At 42.1% G+C, this 19,926-nt stretch overlaps 1 protein-coding gene across 1 annotated transcript in view; it reads right to left on the reverse strand.

Annotated features, from left to right (window-relative positions):
• Nucleotides 1-4,326: 4,326 nt before the first annotated feature.
• The window catches only part of LOC115108546 (capping protein, Arp2/3 and myosin-I linker protein 3-like), a 37,267-nt gene continuing 21,667 nt past the window's right edge, over nucleotides 4,327-19,926 (reverse strand). Inside the window, 19 exon segments of the mRNA XM_029633022.2 lie at nucleotides 4,327-5,097; nucleotides 5,379-5,486; nucleotides 5,646-5,717; nucleotides 5,802-5,925; nucleotides 6,057-6,160; nucleotides 6,271-6,988; nucleotides 8,020-8,215; nucleotides 10,878-11,051; nucleotides 12,101-12,180; nucleotides 14,807-15,003; nucleotides 16,977-17,043; nucleotides 17,175-17,294; nucleotides 17,556-17,643; nucleotides 17,803-17,978; nucleotides 18,104-18,217; nucleotides 18,484-18,603; nucleotides 18,749-18,847; nucleotides 19,087-19,180; nucleotides 19,677-19,745. Coding sequence (XP_029488882.2) covers nucleotides 5,057-5,097; nucleotides 5,379-5,486; nucleotides 5,646-5,717; nucleotides 5,802-5,925; nucleotides 6,057-6,160; nucleotides 6,271-6,988; nucleotides 8,020-8,215; nucleotides 10,878-11,051; nucleotides 12,101-12,180; nucleotides 14,807-15,003; nucleotides 16,977-17,043; nucleotides 17,175-17,294; nucleotides 17,556-17,643; nucleotides 17,803-17,978; nucleotides 18,104-18,217; nucleotides 18,484-18,603; nucleotides 18,749-18,847; nucleotides 19,087-19,180; nucleotides 19,677-19,745 — 2,761 coding nt within the window. The 3' untranslated portion in view covers nucleotides 4,327-5,056.

The following is a 19,926-nucleotide window of genomic DNA, read 5'->3' on the forward strand; positions in this document are numbered from 1 at the left end:
AGACAGACAGACAGACAGACAGACAGACAGAGATGAGGAGGAAGAAAAGGATGAAGGGATTAAGGTGGTCGATAAATTGGATCCTGTCCCAGACTGAGAGATGACACTAAATCTGTTAATTCTCTCCCCTCACTATTCCTCCTCCATCTCTCCACCCTTCCCTTCATCATTCATATTTCCCTCCCATCACTCTTCCACTGGTCTATATTCATGCTACTCTGTAGAGCCTTTCAACACTCAAAATCAAATTTAATACACACATTATTGTCTTGTAATGCAATGCTAGGGAGATAGTTTTGTTAATTCTGTATAGCTATATTTCAATCTTTAAAATACCTTTAAGACAATCACATAATACTCTACAACACTCAACGCACAGTTTTGACAAATCGATTGAGAAAAAGTTTTAAAAGATAGAAAAGGTCATTTTAAATGCTTGGCACTACATGTGGGGTTGAAGGTAATACTGTATATACACAGAGGGACAGGAACTCAATAGTAATTGCAGAGAATTGTAAAAGCAGTATTTAAAGCCTGATAATGATTGTGGTTACCGGTAGTCTTTTCAGCTGAGAAGGCATCAGCTCTGTGTGGAGTGAGTCAACACATGTGTGACCTGTCAGACTCCGACACAGCGGGGGCACGGGCGGCACTCAGACACACACTATAATGTCTACTGTAAATTATTGATCACAATTAATCACACACATCAGTCACAGGCTGCCATTTCCCTTTACTATGGGTGTATAGAGCCCTATTATGAAAAAACACATTGGTACAAAGTGTAATTTGCTAGAAGCCGGGTGATGGTACACAACTGGGCATGAGGAGGTGATACATTTGTTTCAGTTTCAGGTGGAGCATCTAACAATTGTGCTCATTGCAATTTTAATGGCTTTTTACTGGCAGTTTAAACAGAATTAATACATGATAGAATTGGGGAGGGTTTTTCAAACCCAAGTCTTCCCTGCTATTGTTTGGATGTAATACCCAGCTACAGTACCACCAAACACAAGGAATCCCTGAGGCCCTCTTGGAGTAACAACACAGTGGAAGTTACAGTAAGCCGTGGGCAGATCTAAAAGAGGCTGCTGTTTGGGCTCTGATGTAGCCCTAAAGGCAGTCATGCCTGTCATTAGGGTGACAGTTCCCATGACAACGGGGTGAACAGCTCACTCCTGACCTTTAGCAGACATGGTTATAATTACATTAAACTGCATCTCGTCATATAATCCCTGAGCTTTCGTAAACTGTTAGCCAGGGAACCAATTTAAACCTTTTCATTGACATGTTTCTTATTATTATTGACTAACACTTAGCGGTGACAGACACTACACTGTCAGAAATTATTAATGAGGAACTTGAACCTGAACTAGGTTGCCTTTTTGTTCAAACCCAAAGCTCTTTAATAACAAGCCAAGTGCCAACACTGCAAAAAGTGAAATCTAAGCATAACTAAATATCTTATATTGAGTGATAATTCATTTAAAATGAGTTTTTTCTACTTTTTTTACCACATAAATTGTCTAACGTCTTTGCCAGATCATTTAGCTTATTTTAACCTTAAAAAAATATCCATACAAGTGAATTGGCACAGATAAAAAATAAATGAAGTGTCTCAACAGCACTGAGTTCATCTTCAGAGTCAGATAATTTAATTCTGGGCTGTCAAACAAACTCCAAAGTGGAGCACAAAAACAGAAGTTACTTATGAAACCAACTCAGAAAGACTGTGTCATACTGAGTGCCTGGAATTTCAGAAAACAACACCCACCACCACGGTGCTCATTTGCTCATTAGACAGGATTGTGAGCGGGCGTTTTCTGAGCTAAACTGACCAAGACGCACCTCCAACAACAACACATAAAACATCACATAATTCTGCCCTCCCCCCCAAATAAAACCAAATACTTCTGCATTTCCCGCTGTGTAAACACATTGCAAATAGGCTCGCGATAACTCCTGATAAAGTTGGGTAACTGATATTCAGAGCGTAAATTGCCAAATTGATTAGTCACTGGAATCAGGACTAATAAAGTCAGTGTAATGGCCTGTTTTACAACCCGTGAGCCTACAACAGGGATTGGCATTCATACATTTCCATTGCGGGTCTACATGGTAGGCTACACCCCAGCAAGCACGAGCCGACGTCTTTTGGACATCGTTTTTCGGTGTTTTACAAATGGAACACTTACCACATAGATGAGCATTCATAAAATGTAATTTTAGGCAACACCTCAGTAAGCACTGACCAAAGCCGAAGCCTTTTGGATGTCTTTTTTTGGTGCAGTTCCAGACTGGCCTTGATTTCCACATGCACAGACATAGTTTTTTTTGTCCAGTCCAGACGAAATTGAACCAATTATAAAGGTTACAAATCTTTAAATGACTTTCTTTCAACTTTCATTCAGAACCAAAAATGTGCCTGATTTCAACATCTGGGAAACGACATATTTTCAACGTCTGTAAAATATGTATTTTGAAAATCCAGAAATTGAGTGTTTTCAACTTTAATTCAGAGCCGAAAATGAACTTGATTTAAACTTCTGGAAAATATGTATTTTCCAACGTCATTTTGCTAACTGGGACTGTTCTAGTTTTGCAGGGGGTGCATTTTTTGGTTTCGCCTATGGCGGCAGAACGACAAGGACCTGCCCTGCCCACCACAATATACGATTTGATGGTATACTCCTAGAACTATGGGAGAGCCTGAACCATTTAGAACATTCTAGCCCTACCTAGTCTCTTTTTTGTCTATGGTTGTGTGTGTACAGTAGAGGTACAGATAAAATGTACTGTATGTACCGTATATTATTCCCCTGCATATGTCAGTGTTTCTGAATACATATCTCTGTATTGGTGTCTATCTAACTTCTACAACATTCTTTGTGTTGTCTGGGTTTCTCACGAACTTGGTGTAGTATACAGTACAGTATCCATTACCCTAATGTGTCTGTGGGTCTGTCCCTTTGTCTATCCTGTTTTTTCACACAGATCCCTCCTCAAGCTATACAGTACAGGGGCTAAAATGGATTAAAGATGTTTAGATGCTGCACAGTGTGCACATTGCTCTGCTTTCATCCCTTTCATTTCCATGCTTCTCCCTTTGCTCTACCTACACATGCCCTCTCCCTTTCCCAGTACTCTGTATGATATGTGATTATGTTGCTTGGTAAAGGTCAAATAATAATTCTGGGTAGGATTGATACAGGCTTCTCCTGTTATGGATGATGTGTCTTCCCAACAACTGGAAGAGGGAAGTACAAACACACAACAGATACTCTCGAATAGATACTTCGTCATCCTGACTCAACATGATCAAGTTATTGTTGGTACCAAACCTGTCCTGATAACCTGCCTTACCCTGGCTGTATTTAATTTGGAACTACAATTTTTTGGGGGTATAAGTTGTTAGTAATAAAAATGAAGGTAAATGTAGCCTAATACAATACTTCCCTTCGTATTGAGAGATGGTTGAACAGTGAGCCCAGACAGTCAAATTAAGTCAATATGTCCAAGACAGGATATTAAAGTGTTCATGTCTCTAATCACAATGATTAACTGCCAAGTGCATGAAAGCCAATGATATACAAGAGATCAATATAAGATCCAGTGTCTTTTCCCAGTCGGCTCCCCGCCCACCCATTCATTCCAACCTCAATATAAGAAGTTAGGCAGGGTGGGAGATTTATGAGAAGCATCTTTTCAAGTTTTAGTTACATTTTATAGAAGCAGCTTATTAATTTCCATATGCATAGCTCGTTAGTGTGTCTCCTGGCATCACAGCGTACTTAGCACACCAGCCCGCCAAAGCCAATATTTGACTCGTTCCACCATCTTTAGAAATAAGGCCATGACATGGTTGCTAATGGCAACCAGCAAGACTTCACAGCAGCTCATGTGTTTGGTATTCAATAGGCTGCGTTTACACAGGCAGCTCAATTCAGAATTTTTTTCCACTTATTGGCTTTTTGACCAATCACATCAGATCGTTTCACATCCGATCTTTTTCAGAGCTGTTCCGATTGGTCAAAAGACCAACTAGTGAAAAAAAGATCAGAATTGGGCTTCCTGTGTGAACTCAGCCTATGAGTCTTTCTGGCACTGAGTGGTCCTCCTCTCATTCGTTGGGGTTGGTCGCCACCTGCTGTCAGAGAGAATTACAGGAGACCTACTGTAGATGCCACTCTGCTGGTTGAGATAATATAACCCAGTGTGGTATTACTGTGGTTAAGGCATAATGAATGCAGCTTGGAAGGCAGAAATCATTTACCTGTTCATTATCCTATTACGAACCAAACCATAAAAAATATAACATTTTCAATGTGTCTTCCAGTACAGCATTTTTATTCATTCATACAGTATACTCATACATAATCTTTCAATTGAATTGTTCTCTAAAATATATTACCTTTCAGTCCATGACAGCAGAACTAGATAGAAATAAACAAGTTTCATTTAATAATAAGCAACAACTCATTTTTAAGTTTCAAACATGGCAATCAATGTTCACAGCAGTCAAAATGCATAACATTTGAACAAAGTAAAATTCCTTTCTTTAGTCCAGCTTAGCCACATATATATGAATAATACAAAATAAAGTGCAACTCTGAATGATGATAATAAAAACGTTCCAATGTTTGGCCCCTTGGCAATATAGCATTACAGTGTTTTGGCAATTCTTTAAGTGCAGACAACAGTGAATTTGATGTTCAAAAGTAGAAACTACCATTTTGAATAGCTGCAAAACAGTTCAGCAGGTTTTCATTGAGATGTCAGGAAAACAGACAGTGAAGGCAAGGTACAGACAGAGACAGACTAGTAATAGGCCATGTGTGTTCCAATAATAATGCAGTAGGTAAGTGATGGTTGGCGATGTCCTTATCATTTAGCACTCTCAGCCATTTATCTTCCCCTCCCCCTCTATCTGGGTCCCCTCTCTCTCTAGAGTCTAGATTTTCCTTCCTATCTCCCTCTTCACATTGGACAAAATGCTGCCCAGTTGTCACGACAACCCTCTGGCTGGTCAGTCTGAAGCAGCTGAATTCCATCGCCATCACAACAGCTTGCTGTTACCAGACGCTAAGTTGACACTGTCTGGAATAGAACCGAACGAGAGACATGCCTGATTAATCTCATAAAACACGATTTGTTAAGATAATTAACAACAACGAAGTCATGTTTGAATTCTATTCCGACCGAAGGTGATTGAAAGCGTGGCTTAGTTTTAGTCTGAAACAAAAACGCATGCACACACACACGCACACAGAAACTTAGCTGTATCCCAAGAAATGTAGCTGTTTTTATGCATAATGTATGAGAGGAAACACATACTCACATTTACTCACACACACACATACAGAGAGAAAGACAGATACCAGGATAGTCCAAGGATTTGTTTCTGTTCTGGGGTAGTCTAGGCTTTTTCACAGGGGGTTTGCGATTTGAGGGCTTCTCAAGATTATTAGGGCTATCCCTGTCAGTGCCTGGGGTAAATGAAAACAGGAAATACAAGGTAACAGTCATACAGGGTGTGATCATGAGACACATTAATTCACACACACACACACACACACACACACACACACACATACACACACTTGGACAATAGACAGAGAGGCTGACAGATAGATAGACAGGTGTACCTGTGTCACAAGACATAGCCTTTCTGTTCCTCTGGGGTTTCACGGGGGCTTGAGGCCTCCCTGCTTCCTCACCTGCACACCATAGACCAGTCAATTGTACACTGTCATACTCTTTGACTATAATGACAAAATTATATTGGCATAATTTGTTAATACCTTGGCTGACAGCCCTGTAAGCCAATCCCAGCAATGGCCTTCTGAATGCAGATGGTGCAGGAGGCGGGATCGGCCTTTCATTGGCATACTCGTTTGGAGAAGACACATAGGATGATGTCTTTGGCTGAAAATAAATGGGGCACAAAATCAATAAAATTATAAATTAATATCTAAACATAACCACACACATATCCACCAGTATACTAATGTATTCACATAAACAAGACAGCCAGAAGAATATGAAAAAACAGACACCTTTTCAGGAATGGGAGGAGGCTGTCCCTCTGCATCTCTTTTGTCTCTCTCTCTCTCTTTCCTTTCCATTCTTCCACCATCCCTCTCTCTGCCTGCTTCCTCCTCTGCACCAGAAGATAAAGATGGAGAAATAATATCACACTCTACAATATTATAAATAATGAAACAGATGCATTAATTAAATCAACACGTGTGTAAGAGAAGGGTGCAGTACCAGAGCTCTCCTGTAGATGTCTCTGTCTCAGTTTGGACAGATTGGGTTTGCTGCTCTGGGAAGGAGGGTCTGGTTTAGATGCACTCGTAGAAACCCGTCCAGGGGGAACCCCTCCTCCATCCCGCCACCCTTCCACCTGTCCTACAGCAGTGTCTGAGCGCAGGTGTCTGTCCGTCTGTGTGTCAGAGTACTTCTGCCTGTCCATGTTTTTCTGAGAGTCAGTTTCACTTTTAGGTGATGGAGTCCTGTCTGATGGGTAAGGGGGCAGAGGTCTCTGAGCCAGATGTCGTCCCTGGTCTTGTCTGTCAGTCTGTCTGCCTGACTGCCTGCTGTCTATCCACTGTCTGTCTATCTGTAGGTCTTTTGGTCGACCCTCTGCCCACGTTCTGTCTGTCTGTTGTCTGCTCACTGTCCACTGTCTATCTTGATCAAACTGTCTGTCAACTGTCCACTGTCTTTCCATGTGTCTATCTGCATGCCTGCTCTCCGTCCAATATCTATCTGCCGTTCTTCCCTCTGTCCATGTTTTGTCTGACGGTTTGTCCTCTGGCCAGTGCTGTTCAGCCTGTCTGTCAGCCGGTCTTAATAATGTCCTCTCTCTGACTGTGTGATTCCCCTCTGTCCACTGTCTGTCCACCCACCTGTCCTCTGTCCACTCTCTGTCCACCTGTCTGTCTATATCTGCAGGTTGCTCGTGCTCTGTTTCTAGCTCTGATTGCTGTAAAAAAAAACACAGAGGAAAGATGGGAAGAGATATTATAATCATGAATTCATCAACCAGTACGAGTTCAAGTTTTAATGTCACATGAACAAGTACAGTGAAATGCCTTTCTTGCAAACTCAAAACCCAACAATGCAATAATCAATAAGACTGTAACAATGAGAAAAAAACACGAAAAATAAGAATAGGAAATACACAATAAAATAAGTATGTAAGTAAGCAAGCATACATGTGCAGGGATACTGGAGTGATGGAAGTAGATATGTATGGGGGGTAAGGTGATCAGGCAACAGGATATAATATAAACAGAGTAGCAGCAGCTTATATGTGAGTGTGTGTAGAGTCAGTATAAATGTATGTGCATATTATGTGATAGAGCAAACAATGGAGTGAGTATGTGTTGGATTGACAGTGTATATGGGTGTGTAGGGCCCTGTGAGTGTGTGTTGGATTGACAGTGTATATGGGTGTGTAGGGCCCTGTGAGTGTGTGTTGGATTGACAGTGTATATGGGTGTGTAGGGCCCTGTGAGTGTGTGTTGGATTGACAGTGTATATGGGTGTGTAGGGCCCTGTGAGTGTGTGTTGGATTGACAGTGTATATGGGTGTGTAGGGCCCTGTGAGTGTGTGTTGGATTGACAGTGTATATGGGTGTGTAGGGCCCTGTGAGTGTGTGTTGGATAGACAGTGTATATGGGTGTGTAGGGCCCTGTGAGTGTGTGTTGGATAGACAGTGTATATGGGTGTGTAGGGCCCTGTGAGTGTGTGTTGGATTGACAGTGTATATGGGTGTGTAGGGCCCTGTGAGTGTGCATAGAGGCAGTGCAAAAATGTAAATAAAAAGTCAATAAAGATACAAGGTTAACTCAGATAGTCAGTGTAGCTATTTTGTTATCTATTTATCAGTCATAGAAGCTGTTCAAGAGCCTGTTGGTGTCAGACCTGATGCACCGGTACCGCTTGCCGTGCAGGAGCAGAGAAAATAGGGGGAGTGTTTTGTACCACAAGTGATACAGCATATACTGTACCTGGCTGAGTGAGTAGAAGGGGTGTCTGCTACCTGGCATGCCAGGCTGTGGTGGTATGCTCTGCACTGGCTGCAGGCTCAGGCCCACTGGCTCCTCCAATCTCTGGTCCTCCACATCACCCCCCTCACCAGGAGAGCCTGCCCTGGCAGCAGAAAGAGGGGGCTGCAGCAGCGTGTAGACATTCTCAGTGGCTGTCCTGAGAGAGAGAGAGAGAGAGAGAGGTCAGTCAGATAAACAATGACAGAGTCAACCAAGAATTTGCTCTGTGGCCCCTGGATTGTATTTGATTTAGTGTGGACAACAAATGGGCCACTTTTTTCTTTCCAACCCAGCAGGCTATGTTATAATAATGTTATAATATTGGCAGTGGTGGAAAAAGTACCTAATTTTCATACTTGAGTAAAAGCAAAGATACCTTAATAGAAAATGAAAGTAAAGTAAAAGTCACCCAGTAAAATCCCACTTGAGTAAAAGTAAAAAAGTATTTGGTTTTAAATATACTTAAGTATCAAAAGTAAAAGTATAAATCATTTCAAATTCTTTATATTAAGCAAACCAGACATCACAATTGTCTTGTGATGGCAATGCAGTATATATATATATATATATATTAATATATATACATATATATACATATTTATATATATATATATATTAATATGTATATTAATATATATATCTATATACATACATACATACATACATATATATACATACATACATACATACATAATATATATATATATTTCATCGCCATCACCATTCTGTTGCATCTCATAATCTGAGGGGGGCAACAGCGGTCATCTTCATCTGTGTACACACACTGGTGTCATCTGCTGTCCTTACGGGGGTGAAATCATGTGATTTTCAACATGTAAAATCATGTGTTTTTTCTGTAAGGGTGTGCTCTCCGGCAGCATGCCCATTCCTCATGTCAACACAGAGCTGCATCCCAGCACTGATTTAGACTAGTAGCACACAGGGCCCACAGAGCATGCACTTAATGCCCATCATTCTAACAGATGGACAGAGAGAGAAAGAGAGAGTGAAAGAGCGATACATTCATAAAGTGGTGGGTGACATGTAATAAAGTGACTGAAGATGATGCAACACTGAAATATACAGTTGAAGTTGGAAGTTTACATACACCTTAACCAACTACATTTAAACTCAGTTTTTCACAATTCCTGACATTTAATCATAGTAATAATTCCCTGTCTTAGGTCAGTTAGGATTACCATTTTATTTTAAGAATGTGAAATGTCAGAATAATAGTAGAAAGAATGATTATTATTTCAGCTTTTAATTTCTTTCATCACATTTCCAGTGGGTCAGAAGTTTACATACACTCAATTCGTATTTGGTAGCATTGCCTTTAAATGGTTTAACTTGGGTGAAACGTTTCTGGTAGCCTTCTACAAGCTTCTCAGAATAAGTTGGGTGAATTTTGGCCCATTCCTCCTGACAGAGCTGGTGTAACTGATTCAGGTTTTTAGGCCTCCTTGCTCGCACATACTTTTTCAGTTCTGCCCACATATTTTCTATGGGATTGAGATCAGGGCTTTGTGATGGCCACTGCAATACCTTGACTTTGTTGTCCTTAAGCCATTTTGCCACAACTTTTGAAGTATGCTTGGGGTCATTGTCCATTTGGAAGACCCATTTGCTCAAAGCTTTAACTTCCCGACTGATATCTTGAGATGTTGCTTCAATAGATCCACATAATTTTCCTCCCTCATGATGTCATCTATTTTGTGACGTGCACCAGTCCCTCCTGCAGCAAAGCACCCCCACAACATGATGCTGCCATCCCGTGCTTCACGGTTGGGATGTGTTCTTCGGCTTGCAAGCCTCCCCTTTTTTTCCTCCAAACATAACGAGGGTCATTATGGCCAAACCGTTCCATTTTTGTTTCATCAGACCAGAGGACATTTCTCCAAAGGTACGATCTTTGTCCCCATGTGCAGTTGCAAACCGTAGTCTGGCTTTTTTACGGCGGTTTTGGAGCAGTGGCTTCTTCCTTGCTGAGCGGCCTTTCAGGTTATGTCGATATAGGACTTGTTTTACTGTGGATATAGATACTTTTGTACCCGTTTCCTCCAGCATCTTCACAAGGTCCTTTGCTGTTGTTCTGGGATTGATTTGCACTTTTTGCACCAAACTACATTCATCTCTAGGAGACAGAACACTCCTCCTTCCTGAGCGGTATGATGGCTGTGTGGTCCCCATGGTGTTTATACTTGATTATTATTGTTTGTACAGATGAACGTGGTACCTTCAGGCGTTTGGAAATTTCTCCCAAGGATGAACCAAACTTTTGGAGCTCTAAAAAATGTTTTCTGAGGTCTTGGCTGATTTCTTTTGATTTTCCCATGATGTCAAGCAAGGAGGCACTGGGTTTGAAGGTAGGCCTTGAAATACATCCACAGGTACACCTCCAATTGACTCAAATTATGTCAATTAGCCTATCAGGAGCTTCTAAAGCCATGACATCCTTTTCTGGAATTTTCCAAGCTGTTTAAAGGCACAGTCAACTTTGTGTATGTAAACTTCTGACCCACTGGAATTGCGATACAGTGAATTATAAGTGAAATAATCTTTCTGTAAACAATTGTTGGTTAAATTACTTGTGTAAAATTACTTGTGTCATGCACAAAGTAGATGTCCTAACCGACTTGCCAAAACTATAGTTTGTTAACAAGAAATTTGTGGAGTGGTTGAAAAATGAGTTTTAATGACTCCAACCTAAGTGTAAATAAACTTTAGACTTCAACTGTATTTCATACTGTGCAGATTGCAGCTGCATATATCATACTACATGGCAGAGTGTGTATGCATGATAATGAGGATTCACAAACCCTGTGGGTGCCATGGCGACAGTGCAACACTCTTCCCCACATCCGTCTCCGCCAGAATCTGGCCCCTGGTTGGAGAGCGTTGAGTTGCGGTTCCTACGGAAACCAAAGATGGCCAGCATATTGCGTCTCTTCTTTCGTCTGAGAGAGTGGGCTTTATGAAGAGAGGACAACTGACTGATGTAGGTAAAGAGAGATGGCGAGGGTAAAGAGAGATGGCGAGGGTAAAGAGAGATGAGGGGAGCGAAACAGGAAAAAGAGAACGGGTAAAGACAAAAAGCAGATGTTATGAGAGACAAACAGACCATAGCTATGCTGTAAAAATACAGTATGTCTATATTTTTTAAGACACATATTTCTGTTCAGTTTGTCCCTAGTCAGCACCTGCACTTTTTATTATTCTCTCTATCATCAGACCTCCCCAAACACTCTTAGAAAAAAGGTGCCGTCTAGAATCTAAAAGGGTTCTTCAGCTGTCCCCATAGGATAAACATTTGAAGAAGCCTTTTTGGTTCCAGGTAGAAACCTTTTTGGATTCCATGCAGAGCCCTTTCTATATATGGTTCAACATGAAACCCAAAAGGGTTCTGCCTGGAACCAAAAAAAGGTTGATCCTATGGGGACAGCCGAAAAAGAGTGCATGTTTCTCTGGGCTGCTGCCTCACTGAAACTTAACACTTCCCAGCAGCAAGGGATGTTGCTAGGATACCACTCCTGGCACACAATGCTTTATCCAGAGTGCATTACTTTAGAAATATATTTAACAGTAAATGTAATAATACTAAAAGCATAAACTTAACAAGATGATCTGCTGTGTGGGTGTACTTTAGCATGGACCAGCATTACTCTGCCAGCCTGTGACAGGCGGAGAGGATACTCTCAAACTATTACTAAAGGCAGAGCTCACCTACTGTAAAGTCCTTCTCCTGAAAGTAGTCAATGGACTGATGGAAAGTAGAGCCTATGCTAAATGACTTAGGTTGTAGTTTCTTTGGGGGATTCATGTCATTTAGATCATGCGTATGGTGTGCTGCTATTCACTCCAATTGCCTTTTGGCCATTAGGAGAGAGAAAAAGAGAGAGAAAGAAAGAGAGCAAGAAAGGAAAAGAGAGAAAGAGAGAGAGAAAGAGAGAGAAAGAGAGAGAGAAAAAGAGAGAAAGAGAAAAAGAGAGAAAGAGAGAGGTGTGTAGGAGAAAGAGAGAGAAAGTGAGAGGGGGAGATCTACCTATCAGGGAGCACTCTCTTGGTGTAGAAATCTGGGAGTCCATGATCAATAGGGGTGACAGCTCCATTTTCAGTGCAATGCTGGGGACAGAGAAAAACACCCATATTTCAGATTGACCATACAGATAGATGTAGGATCTTAATTTCACCAGTTTCTCACAGCAAACATTTTTTCTTGCAGCAACATGAAATGTGAATTATTAGGTGGATTATAATTCATGGACATTTTTTTAGGGGTGATACATTTTTTGTAGTTGAAAATCAAGTCTGAAATTTAAAAGTGGACATTAAACTTCAGAAGCCTTTTTAAACATCAAAGTACTTTTTGGGGGGGGTTACGGTTTCATTTTTAAAATGTTCTGTTGGTAATAATACAAATGGATTTTACTACATAGCTTTGGAGAGATGACTTAACCCAATTGGAGTAATTCACTTAGTATAGACAACCCTGGACACAATCCAAATCATGCTGAAAATAGAGCAGCAGGCTGCCACTGCCAGAACCTGGGAGGCCCCAGTATTTGAGAATATGCGGTGGGAATTAAGCAGGAGACATAAATTAAATTACAACTTTTTGTATTATCATTATGTTAATTACATGAATAATTGCTCTAATGCCAGTATTCTCAAACTGGAGTACATTTTGTTGAACTTTTTAATTCTTCACATTTTCAAACAGTCCATTTATATTTTCCAACGAGGCTAAACATTTGGGAGAGTGTTTTTTCTCTCGCCTGAGTAGCCTTGTTTCACTGCCAAAAATAAAATAAAACCATCTCGTGTTCAGCGAAATAACAACACAATGTCATATACAGGTAGCCTAGTCAAATAATTAACATCCAATCACATTAACCTTTACTCTCTCATGGGAATTCCACTAATTCCACTTATGTAGTCAAACTTATGTAGTCAAAAGTAGCTGCTGCTCATGTTGGTATCTACTGATGGCGCAAAAGCCATGACAGAGAGACATAGTGGAGTGGTAACGCGTGTGCAAGCAGTTGCTCCCGACACCACATGGGTACACTGCAGAATCCACCGAGAGGCTCTTGCTGCCAAGGGAATGTCTGACAGCTTGAAAGACATTTTGGACACTACAGTGAAAATGGTTAATTTTGTTAAAGCAAGGCCCCTGAACTCTCGTGTATTTTCTGCACTATGCAATGATATGGGCAGCGACCATGTAACGCTTTTAAAACATACAGAACTGCTCTTGGTTATCAAGGGGCAAAGTATTGACAAGTTTTTTTCAAATTGAGACACGAGCTTAAAGTTTATTACTGACCATAATTTGCACTCGTCTGACCGCTTGCATGATGACGAGTTTCTCACACAACTGGCCTATCTGGGTGATGTTTTTTTTTAATGATCTGAATCTAGGATTACAGGGACTCTCCGCAACTATATTCAATGTGGGACAAAATTGAGGCTGTGATTAAGAAGTTGGAGCTCTTCTCTGTCTGCATTAACAAGAACAACACACAGGTCTTTCCATCATTGTATGATTTTTTGTGTGCAAATGAACTCAAGCTTACGGACAATGTCAAATGTGATCTAGCGAAGCACCTGAGTGAGTTATTACGCAGGTACTTCCCCAAAACGGATTACACAAACAACTGGATTCGTTATCCCTTTCATGCCCAGCCTCCAGTCCACTTACTGAACAAGAGCGCCTCATCAAAATTGCAACAAGTGGTTATGTGAAAATGTCATTTAAAATCAGAAACCACTGTCAGATTTCTGGATAGGGCTGCGCTCAGAGTATCCTGCCGTAGCAAATCGAGCTGTTAAGACACTGATGCCCTTTGCAGCCACAAATCCATGTGAAAGTAGATTCTCTGCCCTCACTAGCATGAAAACTTAATACAGGCACAGACTGTGTGTGGAAAATTGTTTAAGACTGAGACTCCCCAATACAACCCACCATTGCAGAGTTATGTGTATCATTTCAAGCACACCATTCTCATTAACCTGTGGTGAGTTATTCACCATTTTCAATGAACAAATAAGGTTTTATATGTAAGATGGTTAAATAAAGATATAATGATAATGATTATTTTTTATATTATTATTTGTGCCCTGGTCCTATAAGAGCTCTTTGTCACTTCCCATGAGCCGGGTTGTGACAAAAACTCACACTCATTCTTATGTTTAATAGTGTGCTGACCCTGGTGCTAGAGGGGGTACGCAGCTGGAGGTTGGATGTTTGAAGGGGTACGGGACTATAAACAGTTTGGGAACCACTGCTCTAATGGAATAGAGCACACACACACACAAACACACACACAGAGTTAGAAACCTGTATCAATCATATCTGGTTTATTTAATAAGAAAATGAATATGGCCACAAGTTATAAATTATGCATGTATCATAAGGGAATATTCATTTTAGTTGTCATTATCTATGCTAATAACATCTCTATCCTGTGTTATTAATATGCAAGTATCTCTATGTTACTCAGAGTTTTTAAAGTTCACATATCTTTAACTATGTGTTGCCAAATCTCCTTAAATGTATAATTTAATAGCTAATATATCTACATCTTTACGCTTCTGCACTCAAATGAGAAATCTAAGTGAATCTATAAGTTATTATAGATCCTGTATTTCCATATTCACAGGCAAGTATTACAAACATTCTGAGCAGTTCAGTAGCAACATTATATACTCCATATGGGGTGAGATGCTGAGGTCAGCTTCCTCTTACTGTGTCAGAGGGGGCATGTCCTGCTCGGTGCATCCGTGGGGGCCTCGGCCTAACCCGCGTCACATGATGGAGAGGTGCACCTTGGGTAGGGAGCTCAGACAGCCCCTCCCAGGATGTAGAGCGAGAGAGGGCCGAGAAAGAAGAGAAAGAAGAGGACACAGAGGGGGGTGTGGAGGAGCTGGAGTCATCACACTGGCCTGAAAGAGAGAGAGAAAAAATAGGAAAAGATGACGAGAAGGAAGTGGAGAGGGGCTAGAAGTTCCATAGGAGTCACGTGGCGCTGTCAACGGTGCTTCAAAGACATACTGTTAAAAACTACAACAATTAGCAACTGCACTCAAATTCAGTGTATTCGGAAAGTATTCAGACCAGTTCACTTTTTCCACATTTTGTTATGTTACAGCTTTACTCTAAAATGTATAACAAATATTTAAAAATCCTTATATCTACACCCAATACTCCATAATGACAAAGCAAAAACAGGTTTTTAGAATGTCTGCAAATATATTAAAAATAAAAAACAGAAATACCTTCTTTTACATAAGAATTCAGACCCTTGCTATGATACTCAGAATTGAGCTCAGGTGCATCCTGTTTCCATTGATCATCCTTGAGATGTTTCTATAACTTGGAGTCCACCTGTGGTAAATTAAATTGATTGGACATGATTTGGAAAGGCACACACGTGTATATAAGGTTCCACAGTTGACAGTGCATATCAGAGCAAAAACCAAACCATGAAGTTGAAGGAATTGTCTGTATAGCTCTGAGACAGGATTGTGTTGAGGCACAGATCTGGGAAAGGTAACAGAACATTTCTGCAGAATTGAAGGTCTCCAAGAACACAGTGGCCTCCATTATTCTTAAATGGAAGAAGTTTGGAACCACCAAGACTCTTCCTAGTGCTGGCTGCCCGGCCAAACTGAGCAATCAGGGGGAGAAGGGCCTTGGTCAGGGAGGTGACTAAGAACCCGGTAGTCACTCTGACAGAGCTCCAGAGTTCCTCTGTGGAGATGGGAGAACCTTCCAGAAGGACAACCATCTGTGCAGCACTCCACCAATCATGCCTTTATGGTAGTGGCCAGACGGATGCCACTCCTGAGTTAACGGCACATGACAGCCTGCTTGGAGTTTGCCAAAAGGCACCTAAAAGAGTCTCAGACCTTGAGAAACATGATTCTTTGTTCTGATGAAATCAATATTGAACATTTTGGCCTGAATGCCAAGCGTCATGTCTGGAGGGAACCTGGCCCCATCTCTACGGTGAAGCATGGTGGTGGCAGCATCATGCTTTGGGGATGTTTTTCCATCGGCAGGGACTGGGAGATTAGTCAGGATTGAGGGAAAGATGAATGGAGCAAAGTATGAGATCCTTGATGAAAACCTGCTCCAGAGCGCTCAGGACCTCAGACTGGGGCGAAGGTTCACCTTCCAACAGGACAAGCACACAGCCAAGACAACGCAGAAGCGGATTCGGGACAAGTCTCTGAATGTCCTTGAGTGGCCCAGCCAGACCCCGGACTTTAACCCGATCGAACATCTCTGGAGATCTGAAAATAGCTCTGCAGCAACGCTCCCCATCCAACCTGACAGAGCTTGAGAGGATCTTTTTATAAATTTCAATACATTTGCCAGAATTTCTAAAAACCTGTTTTCACTTTGTCATTACGGGATATTGTATGTAGATTGAGGGAAAGCATTTTTTAAATCAATTTTAGAATAAGGCTGTAACGTAAAACAATGTGGAATAAGTCAAGGCATCTGAATACTATCTGAATGCACTGTACGTTGATGCAGGAATGGGCTTAGGCTGGCATATACACCAGCCAAAAATGGCTCTCTCAGAGAGAGAGGGAGAGGAGGAGAGGAAAGGAGAGAGGAGGAGAGGAAAGGAGAGAGGAGGAGAGGAAAGGAGAAAGGAGGAGAGGAAAGGAGAGAGTGGGAGGGGAAAGGAGAGAGTGGGAGAGGAAAGGAGAGAGAGGGAGAGGAAAGGAGAGAGAGGGAGAGGAAAGGAGAGAGGAGGAAAGGGAAGGAGAGAGGAGGAGAGGAAAGGTGAGAGGGAAGGAGAGATGGAGAGCGGGAGAGGAAAACAGACAGTCACTAATGACCTCTAAAAGAGAGCAGGTAGGAAGAGAAGGATAGAGAGATAGTGGTACGGAGGCATACTCACTCAGTCTGGTAGAGACAGGTCGAATACGTCTAGTTCTAGAGCTACGCTTCTTAATGGCAATTGTGTCCTAGAGAAGGCAGAGAAAGACGTAGAAGCAAAAACAAACAAACACATCCCAAACAGACAATCACAAAACACATACGCTCACACATACCATACACACACCCTAAGCAGACAATCCCAACACACAATGCTCACTATACTGGTGCCCATCTCATCATCTGTGAGGTCCAGAGAGTCTCTGTGTCTGTGTGACCTCAGACCTGTTCCTCCGTCACATGTTACCTCCCAGCGCTTCACCTGGGACACCCGCCGCGTCTGGGACAGGGATCAGACAATACACTTCAATAAATGTATTATGAAGTTTGTTATGAATAATACTGCAACACTCATGAATGTGTTCTGACTGGTTTCATAAAGGTTTTATGAATGTTTCTATGAATGATACTGCAAAAGTGTAATGGTGTTAAGAATGCCTGTATACCCCTTTCAAGTAAAGTTTTACCAATAATTGTAAGCAAAAGGTGACAAGCCCATACAGATAGACAGAGACACAGACAGATGGCAGCGTTTCTATACCAGAGTCTTGTGAGTGGCGTAGAGCTCCTGCAAGATCTGATCCACGATGGAGTTGGTGAGATAGGAGACCACTGAGAGCTTCACCTCCCTGGGAGAGGGGGAGAGAGACAAAACGTGTGGGGAGGAAAGGGAGAGGGAGGGCAGAGAGGAGGGAGAATAAGTTCACAGATACCCACACTGATTCAATTGAACAAAGAAGGCTGCATTGCTTATCTTCCTCCCTCAGCTCCCCCTCCCTCCCCCTTACTCCAGCGCTCGGTGAATGTCCTGTGCTGCTCTCTCCATCAAGGCTGTGCGGATGGCGGAGCGAGGGAAGGAGACGCGCTCCGAGACAGACGAGAGCTGAGGACGTAATCTCTCCGCAGCAGAGGAGGACAGCGGGCACAACTCACGACAGAGAGACATCATGGAATCGACAATCACCTGTCAATCAAACAACCAATCAAACAAACAGATAAACAACTATGTCTATGTTTGATTGAGAAATGGTGAAGGAGTAAGTCAACAGATGATGTTGAATGAGTGATGTACAGTATTGAGCAGTATACCTGTAGTTCCTTGTCAGCTGCTCTGGTCAGTTCCCCTGCCAGTTGGTCCAGTCTCTGTCTGACTGGCCCGTCTACTGACAGCACATGAGCTAGCTCACAGAGAGAGGGGTACAGCTGAGAGAGAGAGAGTTCTCATGGAACTTTTGTGTTATGTTTACTGTTCATTTCTTATAGTTGATTTCACTTTTGTTATTATATATTTCACTTGCTTTGGCAATGGAAACATATGTTTCCCATACCAATAAAGCCCCTTAAATTGAAATTGAATTGAGAGACAGTTGGGGGGGTAATATGAATACACAAAGACATACAATTAACACTTTAAACTCACCTACACCCCAGATGTTAGAGAAATGATTCAGGCATGTACACACACTCACCGCACGGGAGTTTCTGGCCTCCTTCAGCACCTGTTTAGCAGCTTGAATCTCCTCCATCTCCCCTACTCCACGCAGCACACACACCTGCTGCTGCACACACACACTCAGACGCTCCATCACCTGGTAAACAGAGAACAGACAAGAAGGAGGAACGTCAGTAAAAGATATACAGGTTTACAATACACACATATTGCTCTCGTGATGGCTCAACTCACTCTCTCTCAATCACACACACACATGAATTATATACATATGCTGTATCTACCTGTTCAGCAGTGCTGGTGACCAGGCCCTGGTGCAGCCGTAGAGCCTGTCTCTGAGAGAAGCGCTGAGTCTGGTTGTTCCGCAGCAGAGCACGCTGGATCTGATGATCACAGATAAAAACCATTCACTCACACTGGAAATATGGTCATGTGTAGTAATCTCAATGAAGCAGTGTAATTTGAATTGGAAAAGGCAGGAAAGGGTTGGTGATGGTAGATCCCCAGTAGAGAAAATAAGCAGGGGAGGAAAGGACAAGGCAGATGAGAGGATGGTTAACAGAGGAATGGAGGGAGACATTGAGATGGGTGCAGATGAACTCGGGTAGCGTCAGGAGCCCACCTTGGTCAGTGCCTGCTCTGTCCTCTCGGAGGTACTACGGTATGCCTGGCTGATGTCACTGAGGGGGAGGGGCATGTACTGCAAAGTGAAGTTACTGAGAGAAAACCCACCGGCAGAGTTAAAAGAAAGAGAAGGGGTTTGAGTTAGGAAGGAGACAGAAAGGAAGGAAATAGAAAGAGAGCTGCAGAAAAACAGTTAGAGACCCAAGCCTTAATATCCCCAGTGGACAGAACTCCCAGAATTCCCCCACATTATGCTGGACTATGGACTGTGATAGGATGAGTAATGCTTTGATTATTGCAGCCTAATTAAAGGGGAAATCGAAGCTCTCTGGCTGACCCTCACAAGTACGTGTTTAGTCCTGTGTGTGTAAAGTAAGCTAGGTTTGCTTCCTGTGTACCGGAGTTTATATATTAGCCAGCTAATTCTGAAAATACTCAGAACAACAGTGAATGTAAATTAGACAGAACTTCAGGTACCCCAATGTGTCTTGGATCCTTTTTAAATCAAATGTCTTGCTTAGAAGTGTGTGTGTGTGTGTGTGTGTGTGTGTGTGTGTGTGTGTGTGTTTAAAGCACAAACAGTCTCACTGTTCAAGGGCTCGAGCCACATCCAGGAATCCTGTAGCTGAGGTGTTGTTACGATCCCACGTCACACTCCTGTCAGGACAGTGGAGAACCAGTGTCAAACACAACCACAACCACCCAACCAAGTCACTCCTGTCAGGATATGGGAGAACCAGTGTCAAACACAACCATCTAACCAAGTCACTCCTGTCAGGACAGTGGAGAACCAGTGTCAAACACAACCACAATCATACAACCAAGTCACTCCTGTCAG

Source organism: Oncorhynchus nerka, linkage group LG24 (genome assembly GCF_034236695.1).
Source record: "Oncorhynchus nerka isolate Pitt River linkage group LG24, Oner_Uvic_2.0, whole genome shotgun sequence".
Lineage (NCBI taxonomy): Eukaryota > Metazoa > Chordata > Actinopteri > Salmoniformes > Salmonidae > Oncorhynchus > Oncorhynchus nerka.